The following is a 15,332-nucleotide window of genomic DNA, read 5'->3' as shown; positions in this document are numbered from 1 at the left end:
CTATGCCAATTTGTCCGACGGCTTAGCATCTGCCAGGGTTAACCTGTCTGCCTACCTGCAGGGTTAGCACGGCTTCAATGTGTGTGTGTGTGTGTGTGTGTGTGTGTGTGTGTGTGTGCGCGCGCGCGTTTACTGTCACCGCTTAGAGCACTGTGCTAGCAGCTCATGCCATGCTAAGCCCTGATGCAGAGGTCTGTTGCCGTTGCCGAATAATACCACCAACGGTCGCCAACGGTCACTTTGACGTCACGTCCCACCGTGTGTGTGTGTGTGTGTGTGTGTGTGTGTGTGTGTGTGTGTGTGTGTGTGTGTGTGTGTGTGTGTGTGTGTGTGTGCGCGCGCGCGCGGGGAAATCTGTCTCCTTGTTGCCGAGTTGCGTCACCGCGTATTTCTCAGGTATTCGTTGTATTACCAGCCATTTACTATACTGGCTGAGTGAGTTTGCTTCAGTCAGAGACAAACATAAGTGCTCAATCAAATGGATCAATTTATTAGGCAAAGCAGCAGTGTTAATTGGACTCAATTTTAAGCTCAAATAAACTGATTCAAATAATCTACAGAACTATCTGTTGATGATTCCAGTACAAAACTATATTACAAAACGATTAAGGTTGTCCAAAGGAGCAGCAGCATTGTCCGTCCAACAAATCACAGTAAATAAATAACAATTGGTCTTAGTTATCATCTGTATCTCAATAGTTATCTCAATCATAAAATGTAAAACGATGAAATAGACGAAATACGTACATACAGTGAGGGTAACGATTTGTCTGTTTCAAATAAATAACGATTGGCCTATCATCAACTAATATTAATTTCCAAACAATTGTGCAAAAACTATGTACAGTCCACAATTTCCAAGAAAGAAAGAAAGATATAAGGTCTGGCAGGCAGGAGGAGGAGTGGGTTAGGGTTAGCTTCTCTGCCGCTGATGGTTCTGCTGCTGCCACCGCTGCTACAGCAACCGATCCTCCACACGGCACGCACGCATGTCCCCATCAGTAGCCGTAGCGCAGGTCGGTGATTCCCGGCAGGTCCCGGAGCTCTACAAAGTCGGAACTGGCCTCGTCCCAGCATAGGTAGCTCTCTACGCGACGCATGATGGCGGCGGCGTCAAACTGCTGGAGCGAGTACCAGTCCCAGACGTGGCTGTTGGAGGTGAAGTGGAGCTCCTCCGTCAAAAAGCTGGCAAATGAGCCCTTGACCGGGACCCGCAGCGGGTAACTGTCGCACACACGCAGCAGCTCGTCGTACTTCAGCCAGCCGTAAAACTTGTCCACGATGACCGTCCTCTGGCCGCAGTAGCCGTCCCACCACTCGCCCCGGGCCTTGTAGAAATAGGAGCCGCCAGCCACGCCCACTGCATTAACATGCAGTTTTAGCACAGAGGAAGCTAACAGATGTTTTAGTCCAGGTTTGGGTTGAACTGGATGGAGGTTCCACCATCTCTGAAAGCAGCGTTAGATTTTCCTCAGAGCCACAACCTGAGTCCAGACCATCAACGTTAACGTTATTAGCCACATTAGCCACACAACAGGCCAACACTGAGGATTTACCTGTCATTGCCATGACAGCAAAACAAACTAAGCAGCTGTTTCCAGACTCTGTGCTGAGCGACACTAACCGACAAAATCAAATCTCTATCTCAATCTATCTTCTTTGGGTTGGGGTTATTGTTTGCTCGTCTATTTTATTTACGTGTTTGTTATCATGTGTGATTTAAAACATCACTCTAATTCAGTTTGAACTCAGTTTTATTGACAGTAAGTATTGATTAGCAGTAATCAATAAGTAAAAGTTAACAGTAATTAATGAGTAATTGCGTTGATTACCAGTGATCAATAAGAAATGATGCTCCACTGACAGAACATGAGCTCTGAAATAACGGAAACAGATTCATGTTGTTTAAAGTATACTATGATGTCAGCAGTGAGGTGGTGATGATGTCATCAGGGCTTTGGGCGGGGCTGCTTGGCGTACTGGATGGCGTCTAGAGCAGCTCCGATGTCAAAGTTCTTTGCCTGGAGGAGGCGGGTCAGCCAACCGCCCTCATCGGTGAAGCCCATCGACAGCATCTGGGACAGAGACTCCACCAGGCCGGGGTCCGCCTCTGTGGGAGGAGTAACAAGTTAGCAGGGGCGGGGCCACAAGGACTGACATCAGAGGTAAGCTAAAGGCTGGGTTATGCTTGTGAAGCGCTTTGAGTGCTTCACAATGGAGTGCTAACCCTATAAATCTAATCCATTATTAACACGACATTTTACCGAATAGCTGCAGCTAGTTTTAATTTCACAAAAAAATTCATCTTTTAAATGTCTCGATTTCTGGACTTGTGCCATCTTTCTGTCTGTCTGTGTGTCTCCATCCGTGTAGTTGGAAAAATTTGGAAGTGCACGACACAGAAATTTTCACAGAGGCGCACGGACCTGGCAGACGAGGTAAGCATTAAAACAGGCTTAAACCTTACCTTGAGGCAGGTGAGGGTACAGGGCCGCCTCCCTCAGCCCTGTGGGGCCCTGCTGGCCTCCGGACACGGGCTCCTGGTCGCTGGACTGCAGAGACTGCAGCTCCCCTGTGGATGGGTCCACCTCTCTGGAGCTCAGGTGAGTCCACTCCTCATCAGAGTCCCTGCTCACCTGGAGACCAGAGGCAGGTGTACTACTGGTTAGACTGGTTTCTACTGGTTACAGATACACTAAACAGGTTTATTCAGCTCCTGAAAGTAGTAACTCTGTCTGCTCAGTGAGTCTGGATGTTTCTAAACAGGTTTGTTTGTGAACATCTGGAAACAGTTCAGATAATTCTGATGATGAAGACAAGCTGACCTTTGACCCCTGGCTGGCACCGCCCTCACTGCTGGCCCCGCCCTCACTGCTAGCTCCACTCATCTCCACGTCACCTTCCACACCCCCACCTGAAGTGGGCGGGGCTACCTTCGTCCTCTGGCCTTCGTGCTCCACGTCGATGTCCACATCGATACCTGCACACAACATCACTTCCTGTTCAGACGGCTCTACAAACAGCTACTCAGAGAACTTCACTGATCTGAGTAGCTGTGACATCACTCACCTAGCGGGCTTAACATGGCCGCCACGCCCTCGCCAATGTTCTTCAGGAACGCCATGTTGGCCTGAGAGGCTGCAGACAGAGATCAGATTCATTGATGATGTCATTGGGGGGGGGGGGGTTACAGTTATCAGTTATTTATAAAGAAACACCACACTGACCAGAGGGGGCGCTGCAATCAGCCGCAGGTCTGGAAGGTCCCGCTTGGTCCTTGTCCTGGTCCTGGTTCAGCTCTGGGTCCTGGTCTTGGTCCTGAGCCTGGTTCTGGTTCTGGTTTTGGTTCCACATGCAGTGCCTCATCCTCTTCATCCACTTCCCTCGAGGAAACCACTGTAGAAACAGGAAAACGTCAGAGTCCTGACAGTCACAGTGCAGGCAGGCAGGGCTGATTCATCTTCTCTGTATTTATTCTGACATTTATTTACTTTAATATTTTATCTTATAAGTTTATTTGAATCAATAAAAGACTGAAAAACTGAATGTGATCAATATTATCAATGAAAAGAATATTATAGTGAAGTTTATCAATGTTTTATCGATATACAAATATCAATACAGTTTTTAAATGATCCATATTATCAGTATTATCAATGTATGATTCAAATCAAACTTTATTTATAGAGCACTTTTCATACTAAGAATTTAATACAAAGTCTTTTATAACATTTAAAAACATTAAAAAAACAAGACCCATCCCACCATATATGCACACAACTGTACAAGCACACACATGCACGCCCACACACACCCACTCTCACCACTGACTGTATGATTAGCCACAGAATCCACCACATTATTATTATCCAGATTATTTCTGTCAGTAACGCTGGTGTTTATCACATGACCAGTGTGTCGTTAAACACCTTTCTGACATCAGCCCACAGCAGTAACGTCACGCTGTGTTCGCTGTGACATCATCAGTGGGCGTGGTCAGAGCTCACCTGCAGCGGGTGCCAGATGGGCAGCAGAGCGTGCTCAGTGTGCGTCCCGCGGGCCTGGCAGGTGGAGCACAGGTCGTAGTTCGGACACACCGAACATTTGAAGCGCGTCCCAACCACGGCACCGTCACAGCCGTCACAGGTGACGTTAGGGTGAAGGATGGGGGGCGGGGCCAGGTGAGGGGGTGGGGGGTGAGGAGCTCCAGGTGGAGGAGGGCCAAAGGCGAAAGGCGGGAAGGCATGAAGAGGGAAGTCTCGACGGTGCTCCTTTTTCTCTAAAAGAGTTCAACAAAATGAAAACAGGTAGACGGACTGCTGCTGCTGCCTGAGTGATACAGGTGTGTTACAGGTGTGTTATACAGGTGTGTTATACAGGTGTATTATACAGGTGTATTATACAGGTGTGTTATACAGCGTGCACGCTCAGACCTTTGATGAAGAGGCGGAACGTGGCGTCCTTCATGCAGCCCAGCCCCATCATCAGCTCATCGTCAGAGGAAAACGCCACCAGGTCTCCATCTTCATCTGAAACAGCAGCAGGATGACATCACACCTGTTCTCAGGTAATCACCATGACGTCAAAGTTTACAGTAAAACAAACCTCTACCTGTTTATTGTGAAAAACACATATCGGCCTCTCACCTGTCCCCATTTTCACCAAGAAATTGCGCTTCATGAAATAAAAAAGAGGGCTGACCCAGGTAACCTGTGACCTCACACCCGAGCAGCTCCCCCTGAGCTATATGAACTGAGTGGAACAGGTGTGTCTCACCTCTGTAGAACAGGCTGAAGCTGGAGCTCTTTAGGTTGCTGAACACGCTGGCTGTCTTCTTGCTCAGATACTCGAAGCTGCAGGAAACGTCCTGATCCACCGCAAACCTCCGGATCTCCTTCACCGACTCGTCCTTCCCCAGCAGGTAGGCCTTCACCGTCACCGACATCCCCGAACTGCACAACACAAGTAAGGAATAAACGCTGCTGGCCGCTTTAAATGAACCAGATTCCGGGCAGAAGCTCTCTCTGCTGGCCGCTCTCAGTGAACAAACTCTGGGCAGATATCAGACACTTTCATCCAGAACTTTGTGACGCAGCCTTAAATCTCTCAGCTTCTTTATGTTTACTTCCGCGATAAACGGCGCCGTCGTCACAGAAGTAAACATTGGCGCGCCCTCCCATTGGTCAGCTCAGAGAGTCTCACCCGATCAGCAGCCAATGGGAGGCAGAGGAATGACTCAGGACTTTTCTTAGAGGGAATTTCCCCCGAGTCACCGAAACATTCAGTCAGCTGACGAATGAGGCTCAAACTGTTTAAAGTTCATTTTAAAATCATGCTAAGTCATCCTCATGAAACAAAATGGACGACGGTTCAGCACAGCTTTAACTGTCGGCATTTAAATATAAACACAGATGTAATAACGCTCAGTGTAAATACAGAATGGTTTATTAAAGTTACACAAGGATCATTTAACCCAGTTAACATGAAAACACAAACAGGTTTCCATAAAGTTTGTTGTAAATACGGAGTTCAATAAAGTTTAGTGTAAACAAACCAGTTTAATTCCGTTGATTGTAAATACAGAAATGTTAAATATAGCTATGTGAAGACATACAAGTGTAAACACACGTTTCATTAGTTTTAATGTAAACAGGCAGGTTTAATATGTGTGAATGCAGTCAGGTTTGAGAGTTTAATGTAAATAAATACATATTTAATTAGGTTTAATGCGAACACAGACAGGTTTAATTAGATGCAAATACAAATCATTTTGTAATAAATACTGATTCCAGCTTCTGGTCACAAAAGCTGCTTCATTCATTTATTCTCTGGGTTTCCTTCATCATTGATCATTAGTATTAGAATTAACATGATTTAGTGGTGGTTTGTTTTTTATTTTCATTTAACACTCCCTTCACCTCTTGGAGCAACAACTCAGATCAGATCAGAGCACGAACAGACGACCAGGACCTCAGACTGGGACGACTCTTTTCCTGCCCTGCTGCTGAAAGTTGTTGTCTGATGAAATCAGCAGAATCATCTCTAATCTAAAATAATCAGAAAAACAACTAAATCTCCCCGCTGTGGGATTAATAAAGGTTTAATCTATCAAATCTAAAATATTCATAATAATCTCTAGTACCTAGAATAACCTGAAAGAACCAAAAACTAATGAGTGGTGAGTGAACAGGAACTTTCTCTGTGGTGTTTCTTTAAACTCTTACTTCAGGGTTGCCGTTTTCTTCTTTTTTCCAGGTATGTCATCACTCTGGGAGACGTTCCCGTAGCCAATCAGCAGCAGAGTTTGGGGTCAGGTGACAGTGAGTCATCCACCTTGTGACGGAATGATTCACAGTCACAAGATGAAGCTCAGCAGAAACAAACTGGCCTGACGTCCCAGAGTGCGTGCAGCACTCTGAAACAACACAGGATCAATAAAGTAGACTGGATCAAAGACAAATAACTGATCAATGAAGTCAATAGAATTTATTTATAGTTTTACACATGAATATAAAACAGACAAACACAAATCTGAGCTGAAAACTGAAGATAAACTCAGAAATATAATCAATACATTTCAATAAACCAATTAGTCAATATTCATCTCTAACCAAAATGCAGCTCTGGCTCAAGTTCCTCATGAAAGAATCCAAAGTTTTTCAGCAGCAAACACTGTCTGATTATGTCACCATAATTGGTGATTACGTCACCACTACCAGCGTCCAATGGGAGTGCAGCAGAGTGATGTCAGACATAGAGGGGGTGGTACTGGCGGGAGGTTAGTCTTTTCCTGCAAGTTGGACAGGTGTGTGAGGATGTCAGAGCGTCTCTCAGGCACTGACTGCAGAACACGTGACCACACCTCGTGGCAACAACCAATCGGCCGCTCTCGACGATCTGTGGAGGAGACGACAGCCAATCAGAGCATAGGACTCTAACCTGCAGCAGAACCTCAGCAGAACATGACTTCACAGTGTATCCCCTCACAGTAATCTGATTACTTCTAGGTAGAACAGTAGAGTATTTGCTCTGATGTCACATTTAGATTTAATATAATATATATTAACCCCCCACACACACTAACCCCACAGTAAAAACTCAGTGTATCAAAAGTCAGTCCACCTCTCATGTTATTCCCTCATTATTTCAGATTAAAGGTCTGGAGTTCATTTATAATTTGGCATTTGGAATCTGATGAGGTCAAGTCTCCATATGAAGTCCCAAGAGCATCTCTAACAGTGAAGGAAGCCGTCATTAGGCTGAAACAAACAAACCATCAGAGAACAGAAACATTAGGTGTGGATAAGTCTACTCTTTGGTTCATTCTGAAAAAAGACAGAAGGACCTGGTGAGCTCAGCAAAACCAAAAGACCCAGAAGACCACAGATAACCAGTGTGGTGGAAGACAGAAGAATCCTTTCCTGGTCAAGAAGAACCCTTCACAACAGCTGGTGAGATCCAGGAGGTAAAAGTCAACAATTAAAGAAGACCATCGATGAGCCTCAAAAACAGGAAGACCAGATTAGAGTTCATCTGAAAGAGCCTGAGCAGTTCAGGAACAATACCCTGTGGACACATGAGGCAAAGATCAACTTGTAGCATAATGATGGAAGAGAAGAGTCTGGAGAAGGGAGGAACTGCTGAAGACAGACTGTCCAGGTTGTAGTTTTCACTTTGCTCTTGTTCATGCTCTTCTCATCTTCTTTGCATCCAGCCTCAGATCATCACACTCCCACCTCCATCCATGCTTCACTGTCAGGACCATGCATCCACTGTGGTAGTCCTGGTCAGGTTGGAGTCATCTGGACTCCATCTGAGTGCAACAAACTGATCTTCATCTGAGCAAAGAATGTTCTCCATCATCCATCAGGCTTCTTTCATGTTCTTTAGTAAACTTTCATCAGGGTTGATGTTCTGAAGGTTTCTTCACACGTTCTGAGAAAACTTTACCAGTTCCTAGCAAACATCTATGAATAGGTTTGGCTTTTAAAAAGCCTCACACTCACTTAGATGCAGCAACCAGCAGTTTTTTCATTTTTTCCACTCAGTCTCACCTCAGAGTAGACGTCCAGACAGACGGGGCAGCTGATCGTCCCTGGAGTCGACCTAAAACACATGGAGAAGTTTCTGAAGGTTCTCACACCTGACTGGAAACCACAGCTCTGATGACAGCAGGAACCTGGGGTCCATCTGTAGTCATGTTAGCAGGGACCAGTCTATTACCTGTCTCTAATCATGCTAGCAGGGATCAGTCTATTACCTGACTATCAGTCTATTACCTGACTATCAGTCTATTACCTGGTATGTGCAGACGACACACTGGCAGCGTTGAGGACAGGGGGCGTGTCTTCATCTTCATCGCTACTGACAACATAACTCTCGCCTGCAGGGACTCTCCTGTTCTCAGGACCTGATGAAGGCCAGAAATGCTCTTTCAATGAAATCTCACATGGAAAAATTGCATCTGAGATTGTTCTCATGAGGTTTCATTAGAGGTTCCTAATTCATGATTAATCTGTGAAACAAAGGTTTACCTTCATCCACCAGCTGAAGCACCACAGCAGCAGAAACAAGAGAACAACAACAGGTATGTTAGATATGACAGACTAACTCAGTTAACAGGACTGAGAGGTAAACAGAGTTAGGGTCAGGGTGTTCTTACCAGCACTGAATCGTTGTTGGTCGTCAGGTCAACCACAGTAGCTTCTAATCCCTCACAGGTCAGATCCACCACTTCCTCCACACCTGAACACAGCAGGTGATAGTCAACTCCCCATAACCCAGAACACGTGAAAACTTGTTCCTGCAAGTTTAGTTTTTAAAAAAAAAGCAAGCCTGGAATGTCTCATTTTAAAAAATAATTTAGATGGTTCTGGTCCATTTCTGATTGTGTATTACAGTATAAAGCTGCTCCTGGATCAGTTCATTAGTAATCAGAGGCTTCTAAGCCTCAGCAACATTAGCAGCCTTAGCATCATCAGCATGAGGCTCAGGTAGTTGTCCAAGATGGACAGACAGACATCATTTTTATGGCATCATGCTGCAGCATTGTTTTTTTTTTTGTTTCTTTCTTTCACATTTTTTTAACCAGGTTAGTCCCACTGAGATCAGAGATCTCCTTGCAAGAGAAACCTGGCCCAGGGGGCTGCAGTACAGACGTGTTCTGCATGTGTACGTTATGTACGGATACCAAATCACGTGACCTAAACATGTAGCAGGCGGCGGGAATTGATGACTCAGAAATGATCCAAGGAACAACTGATTAAATTGTGGGGGCGTTTCTTTAATCTTTATCTGTGGATCCAGACTATAAGCTGCATCACTGTCAGAATCTGATCACTTGGTCCTTGGATCATTTCTTGTGACCTTCCATGAACATTTCATCCAAATCTGTTAATCTGTTGTTGAGGAGCGCTGACCATCACATAACTCCACTGCATTCCTTGATGGACGACTAACATTAAAACTTGTTCACAGACCAGGTAGACTAGAATGATGATTAGTCAGTCCCTCCAGGATTTCGCGGGTGTTTTTCATGATTGTTGCGGCCGAAAATGCCTGAATTCGCGGCAGCTTTTCTTAAAAGTTGTGATGTTTTAAGCTTATTTGTTGTGATGAAATTGCGGGAGACAGTGACAATTGCTAAAAAGCTGCATTTTTCCTGCTTGTAGAACATGTTTCAATGCTGTAATTGACAATATTTATTCCGAAATTAATTATTTAACGTTCCAACCCATTTCCACAATAGCTGGCACACCATGGTGGGACATTAGCAGCAGACAGATACCGGTTTAACATGACGTGGGTTAGGGGTAGATTTGCGCCACAAAATGCTAATTTACTATTGAATGAATCATATTCGGACATATCTGTCAGTGGCTTAAAAAGTTAATTTCACATCCTGACACACACGTTCACAGCTTGTCACGTCAATTAACAAGAACAGAGAGCACAGTCCTCCACCAAGACAGGTGTGTGTTCTGCATGTAGCCGGCGACGGGAATTGATGGGACTCAGAAACACCCCCACAGTTTAATCAACTGTTCCTTGTATCATTTCCGATAAGTCCACAGAGGTAGATTTGCAGTAGGATCTCAATCATGTGATCGTCAGCAGGCCGCTGATGTAGGTTGTTGCCATGGTTACCGTGCCGCTGTCTGATAGCGAATCCTTAACAAATCAGTGGATCCAAACTTTAAGCCGTATCACTGCTGAAGTCTAATCATTTGGTCCTTGTGTCATTTCTGACCGACCCTGAAAACTTCATTTAAATCTCTGAGTCTGTTTCTGAGTGATGTTGGTAACAGAGGAAGGATTCACACACACTGATCGTCACATAACTCCGCTGTGCTCTTTGGTGGAATAAATAATCTAATTTACCTTCATTCTTTCAGTGCTCTAACAATGGGTTGTGCAACAACAATGCAACAGTTTCCATCATGGTAATTTGTCTGTTGTCCGCTCATTTCAGCCGTTCTAATGTGTTTCATGTTTTAAAAAAAAGTCTATCAATGGATGATTTTTTTTTCTTCTTTTTTTGTATTCCACCACAGTATTGCACGGTTGTAAAACAGTTCAGCTCCGCTTTGGTGAAGAACATCAGTGAATTTATTGTTTATCATGGTCTTCAGCAGTAATTTTTGTTGGTAAATGAGAGACATTAGTAAAACCTAAATGCTTTCTTGTTCAGTTCAGATCGTATGCTCATCAGCACGATGCTACAGTTGACAGGTCAACAGCAGGAACGTGCGACTGTCTAAGACCCTATGAGGCCGTCAGCAAACAGTCGTGTAACTAAACCGAGTACCAGCAGGTAATACAACTAATCTACATTTTCTGACAGACATGGTCCTCTGCTGCTGCTGCTGCTATACTGTTAATGCAACACTAATTATTATTGATTAACATCCCTAGTCTGTATCATGGAGACAACACTAATCATTATTATTGACTAGTACTGACCGTCCTCAGTGCCGTCCATCACATTAATGGTCTCTGTCGGGGTGGGGGGGTCACCATCAGACGCCCTGCTAGCCGTCTGACTAGCTGCTCGGTTAGTGCTAGCCGTCCTCCTGCTGTTAGCTGCTCTGCTGGTCTTGGTACGGAGTCTAGAAAACAGAGGACTTCCCGAAGTCCTCCTCTTCCTCTGAGCCTACACACACACACACACACACACACACACACACACACACACACACACACACACACACACACACACACACACACACACACACACACACACACACACACACACACACACACACACAGTTAAGACATGACAGCTGTGGGCGGGGCTTAATCAATCTGAACAGTACAATACAACCAATGCCAGACACAATTTACATAGTTAACCAGATTCTGGCACATTACTTTAAAAAATAATTATAGTTACTAATTACTAACAGACTGACCACATAAATGAGATCAGTAAAGATCTCAGAGCTTCTGGTTGGGACTGAGAGCTGCTCAGAGTCTCTACAAGTCAGAATTTCTGATGTTCAAAGATGCAGTCAGCCAATCGGTAACAGGATAGTTCACTCATTAAGACTCTGTGACAACCTGATCAAAAGGTGCTCATTAAACCAGCAGACAGCAGAGCGTCTGACATCTTAGGGACTGGGTTAGGCTTCAATGATCATCAGAGTGGTGATGTGATAAAGGAAAAGTACATTACAGGGTTTCAGACTGCTGCTGCTGCACATTAAACTACAATCTGTCAAAGGCAGAGGGAACTTACAGCGCTGCTCATGTCACCGAGGAGGCTGAAGAGAAGAAAGAGACACAAGGTTAATGACAGGTCTGCTATTTGTATCCTCATCACAACAGTTATCTGGAGCATTTATGCTTCTTCAGCCTGTTAACCCGTTTAATCCCAAATTTTATTATTTATATTTATTACTTTTTTCTTATACTCGGCAACAATTGTTACTGGTGGGAAACCGCATAGTCTAAATTTACACAAATTCTTCAGTTTGACCTATTTACACATTTTTTTTTTAAAAAAAAGGAAGAATAGCACTAATAAGTGTAATATATTATAACTAGGCATTGTTAGAAATGTGTTCACAACTTTATAAAGAGAACTAAAATTGACAATATTGCATTTACTGCATTTCACAAAAGATGAGTGTACATAATGTTGCTGCTTTCATGCAGCTGATAGCTGTTTTGTTTATGGAATCATCTTGTGAGCATCAGCAGGAACAAGTCAACAGGGTCTGCTTTAGGTTGAGTCATGCTGTCTGCTGCAGTTCCTCCATAAGTCACAAAATCTGTTTTATTGTGGATGGATTATGAATTGGCCATGGATTATGCTAGCAGCAACAGATGCTGCCGTGTTTACATTTACTCTTCTTATGATCAAAAGATGCATGCATGCAGGCATAAAATTCTCATTAAATATCAGTAGGAGACCCTTTTAAAAATGTATGTACAAAAAATATCTCAGTTATATCTGTTAAGGTATTTAAATAAATTCTAAGAGGCCTAGTCATGTGACCATTCACACTAGTTACATGACACTGATGCAATTTAGAGGAGACAACCTCTTCTTTAATTTTAAAATTTGCATTAGCTGTCCAAAGCCAAAACAACACTTTTAGAGAACAAAGAAAAAAATGAAAAACTGACAACAACTGCTGCCAGTGGCATTAAACGGGTTAAGGTGACGCATTCTGTCATTCAGACACTTTAATGTTCCTCATGCTTCAGTCATTCTCTAATGATTAACCTGCTGCTGAGGTGAACAAAAGAACACAGCTGCTGTCAGATCTGTCTGATAGGCATCAAACTGTCGGTCAAAGTGAAAGACTAAAGTGGTTTGTGATTTTCAAACTGCGTTGTGCTCTTTGTGATGATGCTTCCGGACCAATACTGGTTCTGAAATGTGGAAGATGTCTTCAAATCACTTCACACAGCTCCGAGTCTGTCTCTGTGTTCATACGACTGGAGGCGGATCAAAGTGAAAGTTTGGAGATCAGGTCTGAAAGGAGATCCGCTAACATGAAGTGAAACTGCACTAGAAACACACCTGTCAGCATTACAAAATCCACAGCTAGCTCCAGTTAGCTGTTAGCTTCCTCATTCAGTACCAGTGTCTTATGTAGTTAGCTGTTGGCTTCCTCACTCACTACCAGTGTGTTATGTAGTTAGCTGTTAGCTTCCTCATTCAGTACCAGTGTCTTATGTAGTTAGCTGTTAGCTTCCTCACTCACCGCCAGTGTCTTATTTAGCTGTTAGCTTCCTCACTCACTACCAGTATGTTATGTAGTTAGCTGTTAGCTTCCTCACTCACCGCCAGTGTCTTATTTAGCTGTTAGCTTCCTCACTCACCGTCAGTGTGTTCTGTTGTTAGCTGTTAGCAGACTGCAGTTCAACGGTTGTATTCTAACATTTTAACGTCCCGACATCGAACAGCTGACTGACGGTTCCCGCCGGACCGATGACGCTAACAGGGCCTCCTGCACCGCCTCCTCTTCTTCTTCTTCTTCGGTGACGAAAGGTATTGACAGGATCCGTGGCGCCGTCTGCTGCGTCATAGAGAACTACATTTAAGAACTCCAGAGTACGACGGTGAAACCATAGATATATACAAACGCTAGATGTCTCGAGACGGAGTCGGCGGCGTCGTCACTTGGCGGCCATCTTAGGACAGGGGACTGCTCTGGCGCACTGTACTGTAGTCAATGGTAAGGTGGATGATTTCCTCACTTTAACACTCATAACTCGCTCAATTCTTGATTGATTTACAAACGGTTTAGTTTATTACAAACCTTATTAACGTGGCTATGATTCGGGCTCAATTCAGAAATCGCAGCTTTTCGTTTTGAAAAATGCGGCATAGTTGTGTGTCTTTTCTGCCTGGCTACTCACATTGAAGATGGTGTTACTCACAATCTGATTTTCAATTATTAGGTTTTCCTGAGACCAACGTTTTTTGAGAACCGAATCTTTAGGCGAAATTACATTCTTTGTGGTTGTGGTTGTATTTATTTGCTTGTTAAGAGACTTTGATTGAGACCTTAGACTTATTGTTTGTATACATCTATGCCTGGATTAGTTAGCCTGCAGCTGAAATGCATTGTGGGTAATGTAGGCACCAGGTTCATGAACAGAAAAGACATCATCTCTTTTTGTTGTGCATTGATTTTGGTTGAGCTTTGTTTTTATCTGTGCATTAGAAAGCTGATAGTAATAAAAAAGTGCAATGTTAAATATTAAAATTACATTTACATCCATTTATGCTGAAAAAAGCTGATATCTGTGTTCATTATTATATGAATTCAATGGTTTTAATTATTCTTATGAAAGCAGTAAAACAAACTAAACTGCAGAGTGAACAAGCTAACATCTGGGTGTGCTACCAGCTGTTAGCCTACAGCAGCTGACCAGTGTCGTCAAACATGGCTAAAAGGAAAAACCCGACCGCCGAGGATTTTGATGACCTAAAAAAATCAATCGATGAACTCCTGGCGGAAGTTTCAGTGGTAAAAACGCAGCAGATGGAGATTTTGAAGTTAGTTGCGGACGTTAAAGAGCTCCGGCTCGCAAATGAGGAAAAGGAAAAGCGCATTTCCCAACTCGAGAAGACCGTGGCGGACTTGGAGCAATACACGCGGATAAATGATGTTATCATTACAGGATTACAAATTAAACCCCGGTCCTATGCTGCTGCTTTGTCCACAAATGAGAACGGAGGGGTACCTTCTGAACAGGATGTGAGCTCTACGGAACAACAGGTGGTTGCTTTCATGCAGTTCAAAGGTATTCGTCTGGACAGTGAGAGTATTGAGGCATGTCATCCATTGCCCAAAAGAGGAGTTGATGGGAAGCAAAGTGTGATAATGAGATTTGTTAACAGAAAACACAAAACTGCTTTACTTAAACAAGGAAGAAAACTTAAAGGGACAAATGTTTTCATAAATGAACACTTAACCAGGAAAAATGCAGCAATTGCAAGACAAGCTCGATTACTCTGTAAACAAGGCAAAATACAAGGAACGTGGACATCAAACTGCAAAGTATTCATAAAGCTGAACGGGTCTCCAGAGCAGGCGAGAGTTTTTTGGATTAAGGAGGAGAATGAACTGGACACATACAAATGAGAGGAACAAATAACAGGTTGGAGACATCATTACAGACTCCCTAATAACCCATGAACATACACAATAACACAAGTACTGGAAAAATATATGAATTGGAAAATGATTTTATACAAAAAATATTGATGCCTGAAGAGACAAAATATTACACATTAGATCAATTTAATTCCACTATAGACAAAGTTTCGAGTCAAGCTTTGTCTATATTCCATCTAAACTGTCAAAGTCTAA

At 43.6% G+C, this 15,332-nt stretch overlaps 2 protein-coding genes and 1 long non-coding RNA gene across 5 annotated transcripts; 1 reads left to right on the top strand and 2 right to left on the bottom strand.

Annotated features, from left to right (window-relative positions):
• Window positions 1-1,736: 1,736 nt before the first annotated feature.
• On the bottom strand, window positions 1,737-5,153 carry sqstm1 (sequestosome 1). Its single transcript, XM_022218352.2, has 8 exons — window positions 4,777-5,153; window positions 4,434-4,529; window positions 4,008-4,279; window positions 3,228-3,396; window positions 3,070-3,138; window positions 2,826-2,980; window positions 2,468-2,636; window positions 1,737-2,110 (listed from the first exon to the last, which is right to left on the bottom strand). Exons 1-8 carry the CDS (start codon window positions 4,943-4,945, stop codon window positions 1,950-1,952), a joined length of 1,260 nt encoding a protein of 419 aa, XP_022074044.2. The 5' UTR covers window positions 4,946-5,153; the 3' UTR covers window positions 1,737-1,949.
• Window positions 2,031-3,546, top strand: LOC127535782 (uncharacterized). The gene is made up of 2 exons (XR_007944624.1): window positions 2,031-2,165; window positions 2,374-3,546. It is a non-coding gene; the product is annotated as an uncharacterized LOC127535782 (long non-coding RNA).
• A 1,318-nt stretch (window positions 5,154-6,471) lies between the features above and the next one.
• On the bottom strand, window positions 6,472-13,517 carry rnf4 (ring finger protein 4). 3 transcript variants are annotated; one of them, XM_022218355.2, is made up of 8 exons: window positions 13,295-13,517; window positions 11,738-11,762; window positions 10,963-11,152; window positions 8,663-8,745; window positions 8,535-8,547; window positions 8,299-8,410; window positions 8,055-8,106; window positions 6,472-6,897 (listed from the first exon to the last, which is right to left on the bottom strand). In XM_022218355.2, the coding sequence occupies exons 2-8, from the start codon at window positions 11,747-11,749 to the stop codon at window positions 6,748-6,750; spliced, it is 612 nt and encodes a 203-aa protein (XP_022074047.1). In that variant the 5' UTR covers window positions 11,750-11,762; window positions 13,295-13,517; the 3' UTR covers window positions 6,472-6,747. The 3 variants fall into 3 exon arrangements, with proteins under 3 accessions (XP_022074047.1, XP_022074046.1, XP_051810525.1); XM_022218354.2 differs by having other exon boundaries at window positions 13,333-13,517; XM_051954565.1 differs by having other exon boundaries at window positions 10,963-11,146; window positions 13,333-13,517.
• Window positions 13,518-15,332: the final 1,815 nt, after the last annotated feature.

This window comes from Acanthochromis polyacanthus, chromosome 10 (genome assembly GCF_021347895.1).
Source record: "Acanthochromis polyacanthus isolate Apoly-LR-REF ecotype Palm Island chromosome 10, KAUST_Apoly_ChrSc, whole genome shotgun sequence".
Lineage (NCBI taxonomy): Eukaryota > Metazoa > Chordata > Actinopteri > Pomacentridae > Acanthochromis > Acanthochromis polyacanthus.
This window is presented reverse-complemented; position numbering and strand designations above follow the sequence as displayed.

Bases quoted from the DNA above. Each gene is read 5' to 3' on its own strand.
- sqstm1 (XM_022218352.2), bottom strand. From the start codon at position 4,945: ATGTCGGTGACGGTGAAGGCCTACCTGCTGGGGAAGGACGAGTCGGTG. The intron at 4,530-4,776 runs GTGAGACACACC...CTGCTGTTTCAG, and splicing joins CTTCAGCCTGTTCTACAGAG to ATGAAGATGGAGACCTGGTG. The intron at 2,111-2,467 runs GTAAGGTTTAAG...CTCCTCCCACAG, and splicing joins GTACCCTCACCTGCCTCAAG to AGGCGGACCCCGGCCTGGTG.
- rnf4 (XM_022218355.2), bottom strand. The intron at 8,107-8,298 runs GTAATAGACTGA...CATGTGTTTTAG, and splicing joins GTGTCGTCTGCACATACCAG to GTCGACTCCAGGGACGATCA. The intron at 6,898-8,054 runs GTGAGACTGAGT...TCTCCTCCACAG, and splicing joins GTCTGGACGTCTACTCTGAG to ATCGTCGAGAGCGGCCGATT.